The sequence below is a fragment of the Lytechinus variegatus genome, chromosome 18, assembly GCF_018143015.1.
Source record: "Lytechinus variegatus isolate NC3 chromosome 18, Lvar_3.0, whole genome shotgun sequence".
Lineage (NCBI taxonomy): Eukaryota > Metazoa > Echinodermata > Echinoidea > Temnopleuroida > Toxopneustidae > Lytechinus > Lytechinus variegatus.
The window spans coordinates 19,196,151-19,218,741 of record NC_054757.1 but is presented as its reverse complement, the minus strand read 5'-3'; the positions used below and the strand labels follow the sequence as shown (position 1 = coordinate 19,218,741).

The 22,591-nt window shown below is 35.7% G+C and overlaps 1 protein-coding gene across 1 annotated transcript in view; it reads left to right on the top strand.

Annotated features, from left to right (window-relative positions):
- LOC121432219 (decorin-like) overlaps nt 1-22,591 on the top strand; it is a 50,505-nt gene that overhangs the window by 10,225 nt on the left and 17,689 nt on the right. Inside the window, exon 2 of the mRNA XM_041630073.1 lies at nt 3,424-3,807. Coding sequence (XP_041486007.1) covers nt 3,424-3,807 — 384 coding nt within the window. The remainder of the gene's footprint in view (nt 1-3,423; nt 3,808-22,591) is intronic.

Genomic DNA, 22,591 nt, shown 5'->3' with positions numbered 1-22,591 from the left:
TCTGTTCTATTATGGTCACTTTCCAAGTTATCTAGTTTTTATGCAATATTTTGAGTTGTCAAAAAAACCTTGTGAAAAAAATGCTTGCGAAATACAATATCTTTGCGATATCACACCACAATATTTGGTTTTGGTATTATTGTCATATATGAAAAGAAAATGCCTTTTATAAAGGAATTGTGGGACATAGAAATACCAAACACGAACAAAAATTGATTTGAATAAAAAGATAAAAATTCAATAAGCATAGCACTGAAAATTTCAACAAAAACGGATGAAAAATAAGGAGGTTAAGACATTTTAAAGTTTCGCTTAATTTCACAAAACAGTTATATGCACATCCCGGTCGATATGCAAATGAGGAGACTGATGTTATCCATCATCTATTCACTATTTCCTTTGTATTTTATTATATGAGATATGAAATATTCTAATTTTCTCCTCATTGTCAAGTAAAACAGTGATTAATTCCTCCCTGAGCATGTGGAATTATAGCATTGTTTAATACTATATGGTTCATTCAAGTCGGTACCTATGGTCATATCTGTAAAAAATGAAATATTGTATAATTCAAACAATAAAAAACAAAAGAATTAGTGAGTGATGGACATCATCGACTGACTCATTTGCATGTCACTGAATTGTGCATATCACTGTTTTGTGAAAAATAAGCGAAACTTTAAAATGCCATACCTTTCTTATTTTACTTCCGTTTTCTCTACTTATTCAAATAAACATTTTGCTGGGGTGGACTTGACTTTAAAGGGGACAAGTGGCAATACAAATCATGTTTAGCATTAAACCTAAAATCAGTTAGTGCATATTTCTAAAGAGTATATTTTTTAATGAAAAATAAAATGGCATTTTGAAATAAAAATATGGAAGATATTCATTAACATGACTATCGTGACGAGAGAGAAAAACAATTTTTTATGCAATGTAGTTGTCTTACTCTGTGGACTGTTGATATAGCTCGAGACATATTAAGTTTTAGGCATGGCAAATAAGTGCTGCTAAGAAAAACAAATTGATTTTATCATTTCTCTGAATTTAAAGGTTACAAAACGAGTTATGATCTTGTTGGAAGCCATATAAGTATATCTATCTCGGCTATTTCGGCTCGTACACAGGATGAGTGGGCTAAATCAAAGATTTTATGATTAGGATCGAAAATAACTGACTCATTTAGAAAGAGGCACTTGCAATTCTGAATTCTATAAGACATAATGCGTTCTGTAGGTTCAGCAAAAATGGAATCTGGATAATGAATCAGTGTTAACGCACTTTTGTCAGACATAATAAGATTTTGGCATTTCTTGATGCTTTATTGGCTGATATCAAACGTTAACCATTAACCAAACATCTTTCAATACGGATACAACATAAAATATAATTGAGACAGTAAATAATCTGGTTGAAAAGACCCTTTTTCAAACGTAGACATTCGGATCCACAATAAAAAAGATTCATCACTTATGTGAGGATCAAAATTAGCAAAGATTCTAAGCTAAGCATTCCAGACCATACATTCCCAGTTGCTCCATGGCGATTGGGGCGAACCACTTGGCGCTTTCTTGCGGGTCTGGGGGCCGTTTCATAAAGCTGTTCGTAAGTTAAGAGCGACTTTAAGAATGACTGGTGAACTTTTTTTACGCGATAACCATCACCAATGGTGTATAGCATGTACCAAAAGAAAGGATCACCAGTCGTTCTTAAAGTCGCTCTTAACTTACGAACAGCTTTATGAAACACCCACCTGGAGATATAGGTCGATTCCGTTGACGCGAATTCTCGTAGAAAGCTGATTTTCTTTCCTAATCTTGTAGGCGATTGAAGCAAAACGTCCACGTTCACGTTTCATATCCGGTGGGAGATTCGTACGAATCGTAACGCGATCGTAAATATAGCAATTCTCAGGTGTCTGCTGCGGTTGAGGTTGCTGGGAGGACGTTGACGGTTGGGTTTCTCGAAGGATTCAAGCAGTCGATTGCGGTCTTCCATAAAGGCGAATCGAACAATAATAGGGCGTGGCGGCGGTGGCTGCGTTTTTCCTCCTAGGGTTTCCTTGCTTCGGGCTCAGAAGACGATGTGCATTGAAAAGTGGCGTTTTAACTGCCCTGGGGGATAGGGATCTGAAGGAATTTGGCAATAACTCCGTGTACTGCAGAATACACATTTTCACTTTTCTTTTCCGGGACTCCATACAACAACAGATTTTGTTTCCTATCATGTAGCTCTAGCAGCATAAGTTTCTCTTCTGTTTTTTTTTTATTTTTTTTATTCCCGATGGTTTTCAAAATTTGGGGCATGATATCCTTTTCGGTCTCTCTAATTTTACTTGTGTTGAACGTACCCGCGTTTTCTAAATCTTGACTTACCTTTTCACCAAGTTCAACTTTCATCATCCGCATATCTAAGCTGACGTTATCGAAACGTGAATTCATTTATTTCTTCATTTCCTTACTCTTCCATTTACTCCAATACATAAAATGGCTAAAATGTCTATTTTCGACAGTTATTCTTCGTCAAATTATATTATTCTTTCCTGCGGACATAGGCCTAAAACAATATACTACTTAATTGGGTTATAATTATATTACTGCCATGCGCAGGAGAAAACCACCTGGTAATTAAAGGAAAATGAAACCTTTGGAACAAGTTGGCTTGTGTCCAAACAGAAAAATCAAAGAATAAGAACAAAGAAAGTTTGAGAAAAAATCTGATAATGAGAAAGTTATATGAGCATTTGAAAATTGCAATCACCAATACTATGGAGATCCTCTCATTGGCAATTGGACAAAGATGTGTGATGTCATGTGTGAACTAGTTAGAGCCGCTATACACTTTTTTTCTACATTAGGGAAGAAATGCAAGAGAATAGCTCCTGGTTAAAGCAAGGAAGTGGGACTTCACTGGTTTACGAAACCTTTAAAGATGAGCAACTAGTAAATTCCTATAATGATAATAATTCCCCAAGGTTGTGACGCTAGTAATGATTGGGGGTACGACGCTGGGTAATTGATATAAAAAAAAACAATCGGAAATCTGATTCTCTGTAGTATGTAGACTTCTAATTTTCTGCCTGATATTTAAGTCGAAGCTGCCTCCAGTACCTGTTTAACTATGATAGTGTCAAGAGCTTCTTTACATCTTCTGAAAATACGACAACCAACAAAAAGAAAGAGCGTAAATTACCGTGACTGATTACGTGAAAGAGAGGATTTTGATTTTTTTTCTTTTCACTTTTCGTCTTGAAAGGGATACTGAATGAAAAAAATTGAACCTTTAAACTAAATCATATTTCTACGCAAAAAGGAATACTGTTTCGCTCCACACTGCATATTCCATCGAATGCTTACAACCCATTTGGCGCGATGAGGGTGCTTATCTTTCTGTATATTCTTGTCTTGTTGGGAAGAACAGGTCATTCACGATGTTCAAGTCTTTGTGAGTGCAAGCAGAGGAGGACTTTGGTCGATGTGACATGCACAGATCTTGATGATATGCCTCAGGATCTCCCATGCAACACTGGTTTGCTTGACTTGAAGAGCAATTCAATCACTGCACTCAAGAAGGAGTCATTCTCATGTCTCGGAAGCTTAATTGAGCTTCTCCTGACCAACAACCGTATTCGCTTAATCGAGAAAGGAGTCTTCGAGGATACAACCCAACTGCAGTATATTGAACTTGATTCAAACTTCCTTCAAAGGGTTCCATACCTTGGTACCTTACCGGCTCTCCTGAAGCTATCAGTCAACAGGAATTCTCTGAAAGAGTGGCAACAGCAGACCCTGCGTGATCCATCAGGTACACGACTTTCATCGCTAAAACTGGCATTCAACAAGCTCAAGAATCTACCTAAAATCCCATTTAGAGTATCATCGATAGATTTAGAAGGGAATGCAATCATGGACATTTCAACACCTATTTTTGCTTACCCCAAATTTGTTTCAAATTTGTGTATTTCATACAATAATATTGAATACTTGGACAAGGCGCAAACGATGGAAAATCTCAAGGTTCTTTCACTTGAATACAACTATATCAAAAGCATCGGTGAAACTTTATTCACTTACTTTCCTTCAATAAAAAGAATCTACCTACAAGGCAATAAAATTGTGGATGTCTCTTCCTTTTGTAACATGCAACGTTTGGAGTTCATCTCATTGGAAAATAACCAAATCAGATTTGTGGGTAAACCCGCATTTACCAACATTTCCAAAATACAAACCGTCAAATTGAATGGCAATAAGATCGATCAATTTTCAAACGATATTTTCTTTAACGCACTGTATAGTCTAGGTCTTAACTCCAACAACATTTTAACACTAGACGCACTGTATGGAAGGAATCATTCAAACGTGCATATTCTGAGTGTTGATAAAAATTATCTGCGAAGCATTTCTGTTATGTATTTTCCGACGTTAAATTATCTTTATGCTTCTCAAAATAAGCTCACTACTTTACACTTTGGAATTTTCGGACACAGAAATATTGAATACATTAACTTGAGATGGAACTGTGTTTCAAATTTAACTAATTTTAACAATTTAACCAACCTTACATGCTTGGCTCTAAGTCATAACCTTCTTACCGCATGGGATCATAAATACTTGACAGGTCTGCCAAAACTCCGCTATCTTTATTTAAGCAACAATAAATTGTCAGTGCTTTCAAACTTTACAACATTGCCAGAACTAGCAAAGTTAGATTTGTCCCGCAACAATCTCCATATGATAGAAAACTCAACCTTTGATTCCTTACCAAACCTTGTGGAATTAAACCTCGCCGAGAATAAAATATCTTGCCTAAATTTTGTCCGTTCGATCACACCACTGAAGAGGTTGAATGTAAGTCACAACGAAGTCAGGGTAATCGATCGTCAATATTTTTCAAGTTTAATCTCTCTCAGAACACTGGATTTAGCTTTCAATCTCATAACAGAGGTTGAACCCCTAAGCTTGGCTTCTCTTAAAAGGTTTGATATTAGTCACAATTTGTTAACCCATTTAAATTTAAATCATATCGTTGATACAGAACAATTGATTTATATGAATGTAGAGGCCAATGGAATTACTGAAATCATCTCCATGTCAGCCTTAAATATAAACATTAACAACAATGCCATCGGATCATCCAACTCAAGTGTTCTATCAGGAAACAACATTTTGGCCTGCAATAATAACCTGACAGACTTCGAACAGGTTAGGATTTCGCCTGATTTGGTCGGACTTTACCTGAAGACGAACCAAATTGGTTCCATACCGAATTTTACCTTCGTGTCGGCATCTTCACTTTTCTTTCTCGAGTTGGATGATAACCACCTTGTTGATATTCAACCTTTAGCTTTCATTGGCCTAAAATATGTCGTCAGATTGAGCTTAAACAGAAACCGTTTGGTGTACCTCCCCGCTGGTGTATTTTCACACATTGAGCAGCTGTCGTATCTCAGGTTGAGTGGAAATCCTCTGAAGTACATTTCGAATCAACAGTTTTCAGGAGTGCAGAGCCGAATAGGTACCGGTATAGATTTGTCTTACATACCCCATTCGAACACGTCCATAGGGGTATTAAGAGATTTGAAAAATGTTCAATACCTGAGTCTTCATCAAAGTTTTGCTTTTAAACAACACTTTATAAGAAACACTACTATACAAGCAGACACCACTGTTGAATTCCCTGAACTTTTGACATTTAAACTTTCTTCACTTAATCTCGGAAATAACTGTAGAGAATTGTTAATAAACAATTTGGCGGCACTTGATTTGTCTAACAATTCCTTTACTTCAATTCCAAGATACTGTCTACCAAAAAACAGCAAGGCATATACTCTTAACTTGTCCGATAATAAAATCAAAGTCGTTTCTAATGATTCATTAGACAAGCAACAGCAGTTCTGGATGTTGGACTTAAGTTACAACAATATTATATCATTCGAATTCGGTTCCTTGCAATATCAGACATACTTGACCGACTTAAATCTTGAGGGCAACCAAATCACCACACTTGATATTGGATATCTAATGTTCTCTTTGAAATCAGTAAGAATTAACTTTGAAAGTAATCCTCTGTTGTGTGATTGTGACCTCATCAAGACTTTTTTAACCCTATGTATACATCCAAAAGAGAAATCCATGAAATGTTTTCAACCTGCAGCATACGCCGGCACTTCAGTGGCCGAACTAGCTGCCGCAGACAATTTTAGTTGTCGCCCACAATTGTGCTCTCCACCATATCAAACCCTGCTTTCGTTCGTTGGTGACAAAGTTGAGTTACCTTGCCCAGTCAGACATTCAACATCAAGCAACACTTACTGGTCAGTAACGCTTCAAGAACTCCAGTTCTCTGATAGAGACACCTTACCCAATGGAGTTTCCATTCTTTCTCATAATGCTCTTCTGATCAATAATGTTACCAAAAACATGACTGGTTTTTACACTTGTTGGAGTGAAAATGAAGCTGGGCAAACAAAATTCACCCTAAAATTAATTGTCAAGGAAAAAATAAGGGAAAATATTGAAGACAGAACTGACTATTCAGCAATGTTAGTCCAAAACTGGACGGACAATCTTCAGTGTGGTAAATCTCTTGCTACTACTAATATCATGAGTAATAATTTGCTATCAACGATGCTAGCAATGCAATCGATCTACCTTTTTTTCACAAACTACAATTGAATATTTTCAGGAAGTTTTGAAATCTTTGTTCTGCGTGTTTATAGTGTATTAGTTAGTTGAGGGATTGCGATAGGCAGGCTTACTTTATATTCTTTTACGGAAACATATTATGGAAGTGCAGTATTGTAGTACTGTACGAAATAATAATAACTCCACAGTGTAATTTATTCAATCACCTTTTTAACGGTTTATTGCTGCATTTCCTGTGACAAATATAATGTTACATTACAACTACAAGAACGTAGTTTATATTATAAAATGTCGAGTTTATTTTGAATGAAAGGACTGGATCATCCTGGCATCCCGTTCCAGAAATAATTGCGTTTCAACTCAGTGAAAAAAAAATCGATCACAAGTCCCTAATAAACCGCACACATTCGTAATTCTGAAGCTTCGTTATTCCGAAGGTTCGTTAGTCCGAAAACGAAATGGGGTTCGTAATTCCGAAGGTTCGTTAATCCGAAAACGAAATGAGATTCGTAATTCCTAAGGTTCGTTAATCCGAAAACGAAATGAGGTTCGTATTTCCGAAGGTTCGTTAGTCCGAAAACGAAATGCGGTTCATAATTCCGTAGGTTCGTTATTCCGAAAACGAAATAAGGTTCGTTAGTCCGAAAACGAAATTAGGTTCGTTAATCCGAAAATTGAATGAGGTTCGTATTTCCGAAACTTAAATTATTTCATTTTGGTAACAAGAACGTTGTTGTTCTTGCAAGATAACAGGATATTACGCAATGATAAAATAATGAACGATGATACATATTGTGTGTTGTGGCCAAAGCATGTACCGATTTAAGAATGGGCGCCCGGATCAAGCATCATGGGTGCGTCGTGATCTAGTGGTTCTGACTCTCGCCTCTCAAACAGAGGGTCGTGGGTTCGAATCCTAACCATGGCGTGTTTTCCTTCAGCACGAAATTTATCCGCACTGTGCTGCACTCGACCCAGGTGCGAGTAACCTCCAGATAGGATTTGTATTGGAGAGGATGTCATTTTTAATAACAGCTTCTGCTGGGTAATAAAAATAGAACTAATATGAATGTTATCATAATAATCCCAATCAATTATCATTATAAAAATGGTGATAAAGAATATAAATGTTAATAAAATTTCATAGATCGTAAAGACTAGTGTTAACAATGTAAATCTTTTTTTTTTCATGATTACAAAAAAAGCTCGGAATGTTAACTTCTTATGTGGGGCGTTGTGGCCCAATGGATTAGTCATCTAACTAAGGAATAGAGGGTCGAAGGTTACTATTACTATCATTATTACTATTATTATCATTATCATGTCTTATTAGGCCTACTTGAAACTTCCAAAGTTTGAGCTCGTGATTCGCTTGCAATATCTCACAAGGATGCCCTTTTAAAACTAATTAGGTCCATAATTGACCAAACAGGAGATTTATAACTTCAGATTTGATTTCTTTTCAAAACCACTTGCTCGCTACGCTTGCTCGCGAAAATAAAACCTAAATATATATCTTATCAATCAGATATCAATAAAAAAAACTTTGCTCAACTTAATTACTACGAAACACAAAACTTTACAGATGATATCATGGTGAAAATATGCGTTTGCACCAAAATGCCCGTTTTGGCATAGAAGTGCACTTTTTTGGCTACCCCCCCCCCCCCCCTCCCCAGGAAAATATGTTCCACCGCCCTTGGTTGAAATATGTATCGTCTTCATGGCTAACTGCAAAAACCCCTTAACATGTCCCTTTTAGATCAGGTCAGAGCTTAGAAATAGTTATGCGAATAAAAGTAGAACTTAAACATGAAGAAAAAAGTGGAACTTAGCTACTAAAATTGATTTAAAGATATCTTTTAAACTTTTTGATTTGTTTCCTTGCCCACAAACACTTCAAAGTGTGCATTGCGCCCCACCTCATCCCCCACACACCGAGGCCATCGTGACGATATTTGCTTTACACTGAGCTGTGATTTACATGGAATGGCTTAGGCTTTATTTCCATTTTGTTAATCAGTATCGAGCTTGGAAAATGTGTGGAGAAGCAAGTATTAAATGAAAAATGAAATGTAAACCCACTTTAAATGATAAAAACTTCGTGAAAAAATGCTGGAGATGTCTGATATAAACGTTTGTTCAGATTAAGTTATGTCCTCAGATCCAGCTTGCACACAAGTGGTAAAGGTTGTGCTTACTAAGAGTTGAAATTTCAATTTGGGTGGCAAAATTGTTACAGAATGCTTGAATGAGTCCGTTTTATTTCAATTGACTAAAAGTGCAAGGGAAATGTATGAGAAATGTTTCGCAGGGCAAGTTTGATTTCGCCCTTCCCCCTTGACACAGCGTGAAAATGAGCATTTCTGCGCAAACAGATTTCTGCGAGCTTTACAAAAATGGACAGCGCTCACTCAAGTGTAACATTCTGACAAAACTTTTACTTTCATTGGATAGATGAGACCCAAACCCAAAATTTTATGTGACAAATTTACCCACATGTTGTATATTTTGTCATTCCCAGGGCTTTTTCAAAGTGTAAACTTTTTTTTTTGATACGCACTGTAGTTACATAGCCATCTTGTTTTGAAGATCACAAACATATTGCCCATCATATTTTCAACAAAAAATATAGCTCGCGCTTCGCGCTCGCATTATTTAAAAGGGACTTATGATATTATCACACATTTACTTTATTTCATAAGAATAAAGCTAATTATTGGCTATTAGGACTACCCTTTCAAGGAAACCAACAAACAAAAATCAACTTTAAGCTGCCGATCGGGGAAATTATGGGTGAAAAAAGTTTGCCCCCCCCCATTGGCGAAAATTGCATCCGTCTGGGAGGAGTAGCAGGGGCACGTGCACCCCTAAATAAATAATAGGGAAGTGCTAATTTTCCAAAATGGGAAAATCCCTTTTTTCAAAGTAAATACTCTTTTTAAGGTAAACATTTAAGATTAATTTTCAGGAGAAGCTCTTATTAAAAATGACACTCTCTCTAATACAAATCCTATTTATCTGGAGGTTACTCGCACGCGACAAAGTCTTATTCCCCTGCATCTTTAAACCATTTGCTTGGGTAGCAATTGCTCAAATAAAATCGAAATTAATCGTATGCTTGATCCGGGCGCCTATTAAATCAATACATGCTTTGGCCACACACACATGTATCATCGTTCGTTATTTTATCATTGCATAATATCCTGTTATCTTGCTAGGACAACACCGTTCTTGTTACCAAAATTTAATTAATTTCATTTTCGGAAATGCGAAACTTATTTAATTTTCGGATTAACGAACCTTATTTCGTTTTCGGACTAACGAACCTTATTTCGTTTTCGGATTAACGAACCTTCGGAACAACGAACCTCATTTCGTTTTCGGATTATCGAACCTTCGGAACAACGAACCTTATTTCGTTTTCGGATTAACGAACCTTCGGAACATAGCCCAGTCATTTTAGCCCAAATTTTGACCAAACTTGGAACAAATTGCAACAGATTTTTTTTTATCACAATGCATTTCTGTAAGGTCCCTAGTACAACATACTAAAAGTCCCAAACTTTCCGAATAGGGGAAAGGCATCTAATTTGCATAAATCCAAGATGGCTGCCAAAATTAATTGATATGCCTTATCCTTAATATTTTTTGTACAGATAATGGAAAAATCTTGAAATGAATACGCAATTCACTATGATTAAGATATCATAAATCGGTTGCAATCGTTTCCGGGACTGTCCGGTTCTTATTTTTCGAAAAATGTGAGAAATTATGCCAAAATTTTCGTGTTTTCGGTCAAAAATTTGCATGTGCATTGAAATCTTTCTGTTTTAACATTAGCATCAACAACTAATATAAAATATCAGCATTCGACAAGAAAGGGGATATATCAACGAAAAAATTGATATGCTTCATAACAGTATTAATGTCTTAACTTGCTTAGATTAAGGGCAAATACATCCGAATGTATTATGCGATATTGCGATAAAGTGACACCAAAAACCAACCTCCGTGTCCAGTCAACCTTTTATATCGACTACAACGCGATCGCTTGGATGCATTTGAAGATAGTACAATAAACTAAATCGGTCTTGCCTCGCCTTTGTTGGTGTGACTAACACGCGTAAATACAATGACGTCTAACGATGCAAAGGTGTATATTACTTAAATTGATATGTGGGCAAAGGGCTTTTTCTTCATTTGAAAGTAACTTTTATGTTAATGAAATTTCTTAGAAAAAGTTAGAGGATGCATAATTGATCTGCATGCTGTATGCAATTACGTTCAAGAACATCACAGCATAGTCCCGCAATAGCTTGTCAAAGTTACCCCCTTATCCGTAGCTCAACTATTAAAAATATCGTGCTTTTTGGAGCCCCCAATGTGACAACGCGGTGTTTTGCTACAAAGAAAAAAACTTTTATTGTCTAGAAATCACTTGGAGGCAAAAGAGCAGGCTTTTCTCTTTGAGTTACATATAAAGAAGTGATGGCACATCAAAGCCTACCCTTTCAGGGGTCTTCTGAAGTCACCAACCCCTTTTTGTATTTTGCTCATTTCTTGGAAAATTCGCACAAATTTTAGCTCCATTGAGGCAATAGGCATTTCCCCTTTGCAGTAAACCGATTTAATTGTTTTGTAAGCACTTGGGGATGGAAAAATAGATTTTCTTCTATCAGGTAAATTTAAAGAAGTGCTGGCACAGCAAAGTCTATCCCCTGCGGGGTTCGCTAAAGTCAATCACCCCTTTTCCATATTTTGCCAATTTATGGAAAAATCTATAAATCCGGAGCCCTCATTGAGGCAAAAAGATGTTTCTGCTACAGTGTAAGCCACTTTTGTTTTAAAACCACTTGGAAACAAAAGAGTAGTCTTTTGTCTATGTGCTGCGTATAAAGAAGTGCTGGCACATCAAAGCCTACATCCTTTAGGGAGCTGCTGAAATCACCCCACCCCTTAAGCGTATTTTACCCATTTCTTGTAAAATTTTGGAGCCCCAATGAGGTAAAAGGCGTTTCCCCCTTTGCAGTAGACCACTTTTATTCTTTGGAACCACTTGGAGATAACAAAATTAGATTTTCCTCCATCAGCTACATACAAAGAAGTGCTGGCACAGCAAACCCTACCTCTCAGGGGTTTGCCGAAGTCAACCATCCCTTTTCCATATTTTGCCTATTTATGGAAAAATCTATCAATTCGGAGCCCTCATTGATGCAAGAATGTTATATATATATATATATATATAGCAAACCACTTTCATTGTTTCGTAACCACTTGGAGATTTAAAAAAAAATCCTTTACATCAGCTACATAAGAAGTTCTGGCTCAGCAAAGCCTACCCCCTCAGGGGTTCCCTAAGTCTCCCCACCCTTTTTGCCTATTTTCCCCTCCTTATTTTATTTATAATTTATGGGGAAAATCTGCCAATTTGGAGCCCCTATTAAGGCAAAACGTTGTTTCTGCTTATAGCAAACTTCTTTCATTGTTTCGTAACCACTTGGAGATAAAAAAGTAGATTTTCCTCCATCAACTACAATAAAGAAGTGCTGGCTCAGCAAAGCCTATACCTCCCTTAGGGGTTCCCGAAGTCTCAAAATTGCAGTTTTTGACCCCCCCCCCCCCATTCGGGCAAAAGGCATTTCTGCTATATGGTTAAGTCACTTTTATTATTTGAAACTTAAAGATGAGTAGGTTTAGTCTATCAGCGCATCGACCCCTTCCCTCTTCAGGGGCTCCAAATTGACAGATTTTTCCCATAAATTGGCAAAATACGGAAAAAAGTGCTACTTTGGTATACAGTTAAATAGTAGTATAATAGGATGTGGCAGGTCTAATAGCTATACATCTTATTTTTCTCTTGAACTTTGAGATCGAGCAAGCAGAAAATGTCATTATTTTGGTGTACAATGTCACGTGACTAGCATATGATAGTTTCCGTGCCTAGACCCTTTCATGTTAAACAATTAATACAGTCCAAACAGAATCGAATTTATGTATTTAATGTTAATAGTAACAATGTTCTTGTGGTATAAATCTTTGCTTACTGATATTTATGATACAGCGATAGTTTGAGGAAGTCAATGTTTATAGTATATCGAGGTCGGAATTGATTTGTAATCGGGTCTGAGTACATAGTATACACTGGCGTCGTCTGCTACGTAAACTTAATGAGCGAATATGACCAAAATTAACCATTATGTTTATGCAAATTAGAACACTTTCCCCTATTCGGATTTTCTGGGACTTTTAGTATGGTCTTCTATGGACCTCAAAGAAACGTTCTGCATTGGAATAAATTCTGTTGCAATTTGTTCCAAGTGAAAATTTAAAATGACTGGACCCACCACGAACCTTATTTCGTTTGCGGATTATCGAACCTTCGGAACAACGAACCTTATTTCGTTTTCGGAATAATGCCACAAATGTTCGGATTAACGAACCCTTTTTTCGTTTTTTTTTATTAACGAACGTCGAGGTATAGGCAATTTACGTGCTTCGGAATTACGAACCTTCGGAATAAAGAACCTTCGGAATTACGAACCTTCGGAAATACCAAGTGTAACCCTAATAAACACATCTTTGGTTTAAAATCAAGATGGAATTGATTTTTAGAGTTTTGCTTGATTGCGAGTCTTTCTGTGACAGGCTCCTGATGAGTATTTTTAAGGTCTCAAAAAGTAGACTTCAAAAACACTTGTTATCCATGCATAAAGGACCCTGCACACCTTACGACTGGTCTACATCGCCAATGGGGGGTGTTGCACCCACAAATGTAATAACGCACACAAATGTAATAACACTTTACCCACAAATGTAATAACGCCCACAAATGTAATAACACTTTACCCACAAATGTAATAATTTCACCCACAAATGTAATAATGCACTTTAACCACAAATGTAATAATTTTTTATCGCCCACAAATGTAATAATGACTTTACCCACAAATGTAATAAATTTGAAGGGATTTTTAACGAATCCGTTCTCAACCAAAATCCTATAGTTATACGTTCATATAGCACAAAAGTCCAAAATCTTTATTTCCAGACCCGGATAATAAGAAAATTATAATATAAGTCCAAAGTCTTTTTTTCCAGACCCGGTTGTTTCAAAAATTATAAGTTGAAAGTCTTTTTTCCAGACCCGGTTGTTTCAAATATTATAATATAAGTCCAAAGTCTTTTTTCAGACCCGGTTCTTGAAAAAAATATAATATATGTCCAAACTTAGTTACAATAATGATATTCCAGTGGAATAGAAATGAGAATCGAGCTTAGTCTTTTCTCTAGACCTAGTTAATTAAAACTGGTGGAATAAACGTCTTTGTTGTTATTTTCACTTATATGGCGCGTGTTGTAAATATACGCGCTAAGAGTAAATTGAGAATCAAGCATAGTCTTTTCTCCAGACCCGGTAAGTAAAAACTAAAACCCTATAGCAATGTGTTCATTTAGCACAAATGTGCAAAGTATTTTTCCAGACCCGGTTGATTAAAAAATTATTATATCAGTTGAAAGTCTTTTTTTCCAGACCCGGATGTTTTCAAAAATGATAATATAAGTCCAAAGTCTTTTTTCCAGACCCGGTTCTTTAAAAAAATAAAACATAAGTTCAAAGTCTTTATTCCAGACCCGGTTCTATAAAAAATTATAATATAAGTCCAAAGTCTTTTTTCAGACCCGGTTCTTTAAAAAACTATATATCATAAGTTCAATGTCTTTTTTCCAGACCCGGTTGTTTAAAAAAATTATAATATAAGTCCAAAGTCTTTTTCCAGACCCGGTTAGATAAAAAAATCACAATATAAGTCTAAACTAAAATACGATAATGATATTCCAGTGGAATAAAAGTGAGAATCGAGCTTAGTCTTTTCTCCAGACCAAGTTAATTAAATCTGGTGGAATACGTCTTTGTTGTTTTCACTTATATGGCGCGTATTGTGAATATACGCGCTAAGAGTAAATTGAGAATCAAGCATAGTCTTTTCTCCAGACCCGGTAAGAGATTTTCTTTCTCTAAGAATTTACCTGTTTAACGTCAAGTGAAATGAAATATTATTGCACCATCAGATAAAGTAAAAGTTACTCTTTCATATTGGTCATTTATTTTGTATACAATATTTTGTTAACTAAGTTAATTTATGGCCTGAAAATGTGCCTCAAAACTGAATTGTCTTCCTCTGTTTTCTTTTGCAAATTGTGCAAAAACTTTTTATTTTAAGCCTCAATGATATCTATATCACCATAAAGCTGAACCTCTGTACTTTCTCACAATGCCACTCTTGATATGCGGCACCTTTTAATCGGGTCAAGATCACAATTTTCCCACCAAGGTACAAGACGAGATTTCTGAAATTTTGTACTTGCATGAAATCAAGAGTTCTGATTGGCTGGATAAGGTTCACAGAACAACAGGCGCGGGGTATTTGAGGAGTTTACAACATGGGAAGTGTGACCTTCCCACGAACCCAGGCACTGGGACCATTGGAATTTGCCATTGTGTGGTCTCTTTGACCAATCAGAGTGCAGTATTCTTGTTTTCAAACTGCTTTATGTACTTGGCAAATGAAAAGTGTGATCTTGACCCGATTAAACCAATTCTTATTTTGAAACCTATATCATTTCAAAGCATACATATTCAGCTTCATCATGATATAAAAATCATTTGAGCTCAAACAAAAATAAAGTGTGAAAATAGCAGCTTTTGTCAGGTGAAAATATTTATTTTGTAGCATATTTTAGATCAAAATCTTAACCTATATTACAAAATCTTTGATTAAATCCAAACACATGACCTGAAAGAATGATTCTTCTTCTTTACAATGGTACTAAATTCATGAAATTCAATGCACAATTAGAGCAGCAATGACCGAATGAAAAGAGGTGTTTTGGTCCGCATCAAGCTCATTAAATATGCAAAACATCTCAAGTCATGAATATCACTTGGATGAAAGAAGCCACTTTCTTGGGACCTGCAGTCTGACTGTATAGTAATGTGTTCATATAGCACAAATGTGCAAAGTCTTTTTTCCAGACCCGGTTGATTAAAAAATTGTAATATAAGTTGAAAGTCTTTTTCCAGACCCGGTTGTTTCCAAAATTACAATATGATTTGAAAGTCTTTTTTCCAGACCCTGTTGTTTCAAAAATTATAACAAGAGTTTAAAGTCTTTTTCAGACCCGATTAATTAAATATCCATAACATAAGTCCAAAGTCTCTTTTTTTCCGGACCCTGTTGCTTCCAAAATTATAGTATAAGTTCAAAGTCTTTTTCCTGACCCAGTTGTTTAAAAAAATATGATGTAAGTTGAAAGTCTTTTTTCCAGACCCAGTTGTTTCAAAAAGTATAATATAGACAGTCCAAACTAAAATACCATAATGATATTCCAGTGGAATAAAAATGAAAATCGAGCTTAGTCTTGTCTCCAAACCCTGTTATGCCAAAATTATAAATAACAATACAACAACAACAAAAACAGTATAAAGACCCCATAATTGTATTAATGCTGGATAACGTGTGTGTGTGTATTTGAGTTTTGTCAGACGTGTATCAATCAGATATGATTATTTACGTCTGGGACCGACCTTTAACGTCACCATCCGAAAGACGTGACCAGGGCTCGAGTCTCGAACCTCTGCATCAATTTGTAACTTCCCAACAGCTTGGATTACAGGCGCACGCCACAACGCCCAGTACATACCTGTACATATAGCATAGTCTTTCAGCCAGACCCAGTTATTTTTATTAATAACGCTAATAGTAATAATAATAAGAAAAACTCCGAATGTAAGACCAAATAATCCGTAAACCTATGAACCTGTTTTAAAAGAGGTTAAGAGCGTTGTCTTTATTCTATGCCTAATTTTTAAAAAAAATTATGTAAAACCCTATCATATTCTTATTCTTGTGGCATAACACGAGTTTTAAAACGTACTCTTTCCTCCAGACCCGGTTATTTAAAAAAATGAATTAAAAAAAATCAAATCTAAGACCAATCTTCAAAAGTTACACCCTTAATGGGTGTAACTGGGTGTAAAAATATGTATTTACCCCACACCCAGTTTTTTTTTATAAATAATACTAAGACCCCTACAAAACATTGTAATAATCCTTTTTCCAGACTTTGTTATTACTTGAAAAAAAAGCACAAACAAAATATTTTTTACAAATATTCTAAAACGAATACCCAATAATCTGGTTACACTTCGTATTTCCGAAGCTTCGTAATTCCGAAGGTTCTTTATTCCGAAGGTTCGTAATTCCGAAACACGTAAATTGCCTATACCTCGATGTTCGTTAATCCGAAAACGAAAAAGGGGTCGTTAATCCGAACATTTGTGGCGTAATTCCGACGATTCGTTATTCCGAAGGTTCGATAATCCGAAAACGAAATAAGGTTCGTTGTTCCGAAGGTTCGTTAATCCGAAAACGAAATAAGGTTCGTTGTTCCGAAGGTTCGTTAATCCGAAAACGAAAAAAGGTTCGTTATTCCGAAGGTTCGTTGATCCGAAAACGAAATAAGGTTCGTTTTTCCGAAGGTTCGTTAATCCGAAAACGAAATAAGGTTCGTTAATCCGAAAACAAAATAAGGTTCGTTAATCCGAAAACAAAATAAGGTTCGTTAATCCGAAAAATGAAAACCGGGAAAGCAGAGGCAGAGGCAAGGGGAGGGGGGCGGGGGACACTGTTGCCGTTCAATTATCATATGAGGATGGGAAGGCAAGGGCGGCCGAACGAATTTTCGTTGGGGGTAAAGCCAAAAAATGAAACTCATACGTCAAAATTGGGACTGTGGTGATATTTTCACCTTAAGATTATCATCTGCTTGAAGTCATTGTCTGTTTGATAGTGATTAAGTAGAGAATAACTTTTTTGAAGTGACTTCTTATTATGGCAAAATGTATATTTAGGCTTTATTTTTCGGGAGAGAGTATAATGAGCGAGCGGCTTGGTAAAACAAATTCAAAGGTGAAGTTGTATAACGTTTTTTGTGGTCAATTATTCTTAAAATGGCATTATTGCGAGGTGTTGCGAGCGTGAATCACAAGCTAAACTTTAGGTTATTTCAATAAAAAATGAAAATTAGTTTTTAAAAATCCGAGCAGATTTCTGCTGTCATTAAAAAGATGTGCATCTAACTAAAGAATTAACACGAGCGCAAAACGCGAGCTTAAACATACTGACCAGAAAAGGAACCTGTTAAAGAAAGCATTTTTAGGATGCATATTTCACCAATCGAATGAGAGTGCGAAGCGCAAGCTGAAATTTTTCAATATTCCAGCCTGAAAACTTAACTTAACTCGTATACTTTAAAAAGAGTATTTTATTTCGAAAAAACATGAAAAACGGCATATTTATTTTTGAAAAAGGAACTTTCCCATTTTGGAAAATATTAATTCCCCTGTTTTTTATTCCATTTTTGATGCCCCCTGCCTCCCTCCCGGCGGATCCAACTTTCGTCAAATAGAGGGGGGGGGATTTTTTTTTAGCCATATTTTCCTTGATCGGCAGTTTAAAGTTGATTTTTGTTTGTTTCTTTGAAAGGGTAGTCCTAACAGTCAATAATTAGCTTTATCCTTATAAAATAAAGTAAATATGTAATAACATGATAAACCCTTTTAAATAATGCGAGTGCGAGCTATATTTTTGTTAATATGATGGGCAATATGTTTGTGATCTTCAAAGCGAGATGCCTATGTAACTAAATTTAGATAATAACTGCTAGCAAGAAGCGCGAACAGAATTTTTAAATATAATAAGCTCTGATCTGATCTAAAGGGGACATTTTAAGAACTTTTTGCAGTTAGCCATGAAGACGATGCGTGTTTTAGCCAATGGCGGCGGAACTTTTTTTTTGGGGGGGGCAAAGTAAAAAAAAAGGGGCCAATAGGGGCAATTTGGTGCAAACGGATATTTTCACCATTAGATTATCATCTGTGTAAAGAGGTTGTGTGTTTTTGTAGTAACTAAATTGAGCACAATTTTTTAAGTGATCACTAAACATGCTAAAGTTATATATTTACGTTTCATTTCTGCGAGCGTAGAGAGCAAGCGGTTTGGGGGAAAAAGTCAAATCTGAAGATGTAAAATTCACCTTTTTGGTCAATACTGTGAAAAGGGCATCCTTGTGAGATGTTGCGAGCGAATCACGTGCTCAAACTTTTGGAAATTTCATGTGGGCCTAGAATGATGATATTGATATAGATATCATTTACCCAGGGAAGCCACTTCAGTTCTGAAAACTATTCTCCCAGCTATTATTATTTTTTTTACAAGAATGCTATAGAATGTCCAGTTTTCAGGTTGGAAAATCGGAAAAATTTGGCTCACGTTTCTCGCTCGCATCAAGTATTGTTTATTGAGGAACTCATTCTATTCCTGGTTACAAAAAAGAAGTATGAAATGTCCAGTTTTCAGGTTGGAATATCACAAATTTTAAGCTTGCGGTTCGCGCTCTCATTATTTAGTTCGTGAGATATATATTCTATTCATGAGTCACTAAATGCAGTCCTTAAAAGATTACTTTCTGAAGCCTGTTGCATAAAACTTTTTACCTGAGAAAACTCTGGTAAAATCTGAAAACTAAGGTTAGTCTGATTTCCGCCAATTACTTTAGCACAGGGCAAAAACTCCTGTAAAAACAACCTGAGTTTTCTCAGGTAAAAAGTTTCATGCAACGGGCCCCAGGTCAGTATATAAACAAATTACAACTCGCCCTCGCATTAATTCTTTAGAAAGATACACATCTTTCTCACGATTACAAAAATGCTCCAAATGCTCACTTCACGTCTTGTTACATGAAATGTCTACTAGTTTCAGCTTGCGATTCGCGCTTTCAACATCTCACAAGGATCATTATTAGTATTATTTTTATTTTTATTACCAGCAGAAGCTGTTATTAAAAATGACATCCCCTCCAATACAAATCCTATTATATAGAGGTTGCTCGCACGCTTCCAACACACTTGATCCCTTGCATCTTTAATTAAACCATTTGCTTATAGGCAGCAATTGCTCAGATAAAATCGAAATTAGCCTATGCTTGATCAGGGCGCCATTCTTAATGAAATACATGCTTTGGCCCCAACACACATCATCGATCGTTATTACTATCATTGCATAATATCGTGTAATCTTGTAATGACAACATCGTTTTTGTTACCAAAATGAATTATTTTCATTTTCGGAAATACGAACCTTATTTAATTTTCGGATTAACGAACCTTATTTCGTTTTCGGATTAACGAACCTTATTTCGTTTTCGGATTAACGAACCTTCGGAATTACGAACCTTATTTTGTTTTCGGATTAACGAACCTTCGGAATTACGAACCTTATTTCGTTTTCGGATTAACGAACCTTCGGAATTACGAACCTTATTTCGTTTTCGGATTAACGAACCTTCGGAATTACGAACCTTATTTTGTTTTCGGATTAACGAACCTTCGGAATTACGAACCTTATTTCGTTTTCGGATTAACGAACCTTCGGAATTACGAACCTTATTTCGTTTTCGGATTGACGAACCTTCGGAATTACGAACCTTCGGAATTACGAACCTTCGGAAATACGAACCTTCGGAATAACCGAACCTTCGGAATTACGAAGCTTCGGAATTACGAATGTATGCCAATAAGCTTATTATTGTCGAATAACATGAAGATCGATTGTAGACTTTCCTCCAGAAAAGTAGGTGTTTAGATCGTTGTCTTTATTCCACACACAGTCCTTTAAATAATAATTCAAACAATCTTAGTATTATGCTTAGTATTTCGTCTTGACCCGGTTATTTAAAAGACAAACAAATATTGAAACAAAAATCAAAGCTAAGACCAATCTTCAAAATTAAACCCAGTTAAAATGCTTGGGTTTAGAGTGTTCTATTCATCCCACACCCAGTTCTCTTAAATATACAAAATAAGCGAAACTTTAATCTTAAAACTTAATCCCCAACATCTTCCAAACTATAAAAACCATGTGATAACACACTACGAAAACGACAAATTAATCATAGGCGTAAATGTTCATATCTGAATGATATGCGGCTTAAAACCCTTGATAAAAATAAAAAACAACAACCTTATTCTACATCTATTGTCTTTTTGGGTCTTTGTTAATATTGTTTGTTTTTATTGTTTCTCATTATTTCCTATTTTGAAATAACTGGGTCTGGAGCAAAGACTACACCTTATTTCCATGCTATTCAATGTTGATAAGATTGCAAGGTCTTTGTTTTGTTGTTGTTGTGTTTTTAACGATTTTTATAACTTGGTCTGGAGGAGAGACTACGCTATATTTCCATGTTATTCGACATAAATAGTTTCGTTGGTCTTTTTTATCATTATTACTAATTTATTATTATTATTGTTATTCATTTTTTATTTGAAAAATCTGGGACTGGATGAAAGACTACGTTATATTCCCATGTTATTTAACATTAATAAGAGAGTGGGGATCTTTGCTACTTTTTGACTCTTTATGATTTGTAATTTTGAAATAAGTGGTTCTGGAGGGAAGACTACGCTATATTTCCATATTATTCAACATCAATAAGATTGCGGGGCCTTTGTTGTATTATTTTCATATATCTTTTTTATGATTTGTTATTTTAAAATAACTGAGTCTTGAAGAAAGACTTTTTGAAACTACTGGGTCTGGAAAAGAGACTTTGAACTTATAATATAATTTTTGAAACAACCAGGTCTGGACAAAGACTTTATATTATAATATTTGAAACAACCAGGTCTGGCAAAAAGACTTTGAACTTAGATTATAATTTTTGAAACAACCGGGTCTGGCAAAAAGACTTTTAATTTAAATTATAATTTTGGAAACAACCGGGTCTGGAAAAAAAAACTTTCAACTTATATTATAATTTTTTGAACAACCAGGTCTGGAAAAAGACGTTGGACTTATATTATAATTTTTGAAACTTATGAATTTCAAAACCTTATCCTGTTTTAAGATTTCAATGTTTACGACGCCGCCCGCGCGGCGCCGTCGGAAAAAGCGGCGCCCTGTCTCTGCAGGCAATCAAGACAATTGTTTTTTCCTGCGGGAAAGATAAGCCGTTACCATGGCAATGGATCTTTTGCAAATACTTTGATGACTTGATAGGTATACATCAAGAAATTGATTTTGGAAGGCTAAGAATGATGATTGTACCATTTAAATATTGACAGGGGAATATACCGAGGCTCAATATGTTATTTTTAAACATATTAATCCCTTGCTATGACACGGCGGAAGGAGGCGTTTATAAAACTGGCAACAAGCGGATTGGTTCAGCACGTACCCTCAAAATAGAGGAAATGACACAAAAATATCAGATTCTAAAGAAATGTCTACTTGAAAAATATGACGATTCCATTTATATAGGCCTTTAATACTCTAATAATGATTATCATATACAATCAGGGTGAGCGGAATTAGGGCAGGCTGCTATCTGAAGGTATGCCCTCGCTAATTCATTCACACAGCAAATATTCATTCTGGAGAATTTGTCACGTTGACATATCTAGGACCTCCCTCACTTGCGACTCACACATTTTCATTCATCATTAAAAAGGAACAATTTTCACTTGTTTTTAGGAGTTTTTAAAGTGATTGAAAAAACCTTAATCTGGTGCAGTTGCGGTGCAATTGATCGAAGTTTAAACAGTTATCGGGTTACTTTACACTTTAACGCAGTATTTCACGATGATTTATTAAAGGATTAATTTTATTTTTTCCACATTTCGTTTTTTCAGGTAAAGGTCTCCTCTCGGGTGCTTATGCGAGTATACAAAACAATGAGGAATTTGGGACAGATTTAAAATGATAATAAAAATAACCAGCGTGCGCATCGCGCTTGTGAGGCTGAGCGAGAACTGGGCAGCGTACGGTACTTACAATCAATAAAATATATTTTACAGTTTTAGGATAGCTTCCTCTTTGATA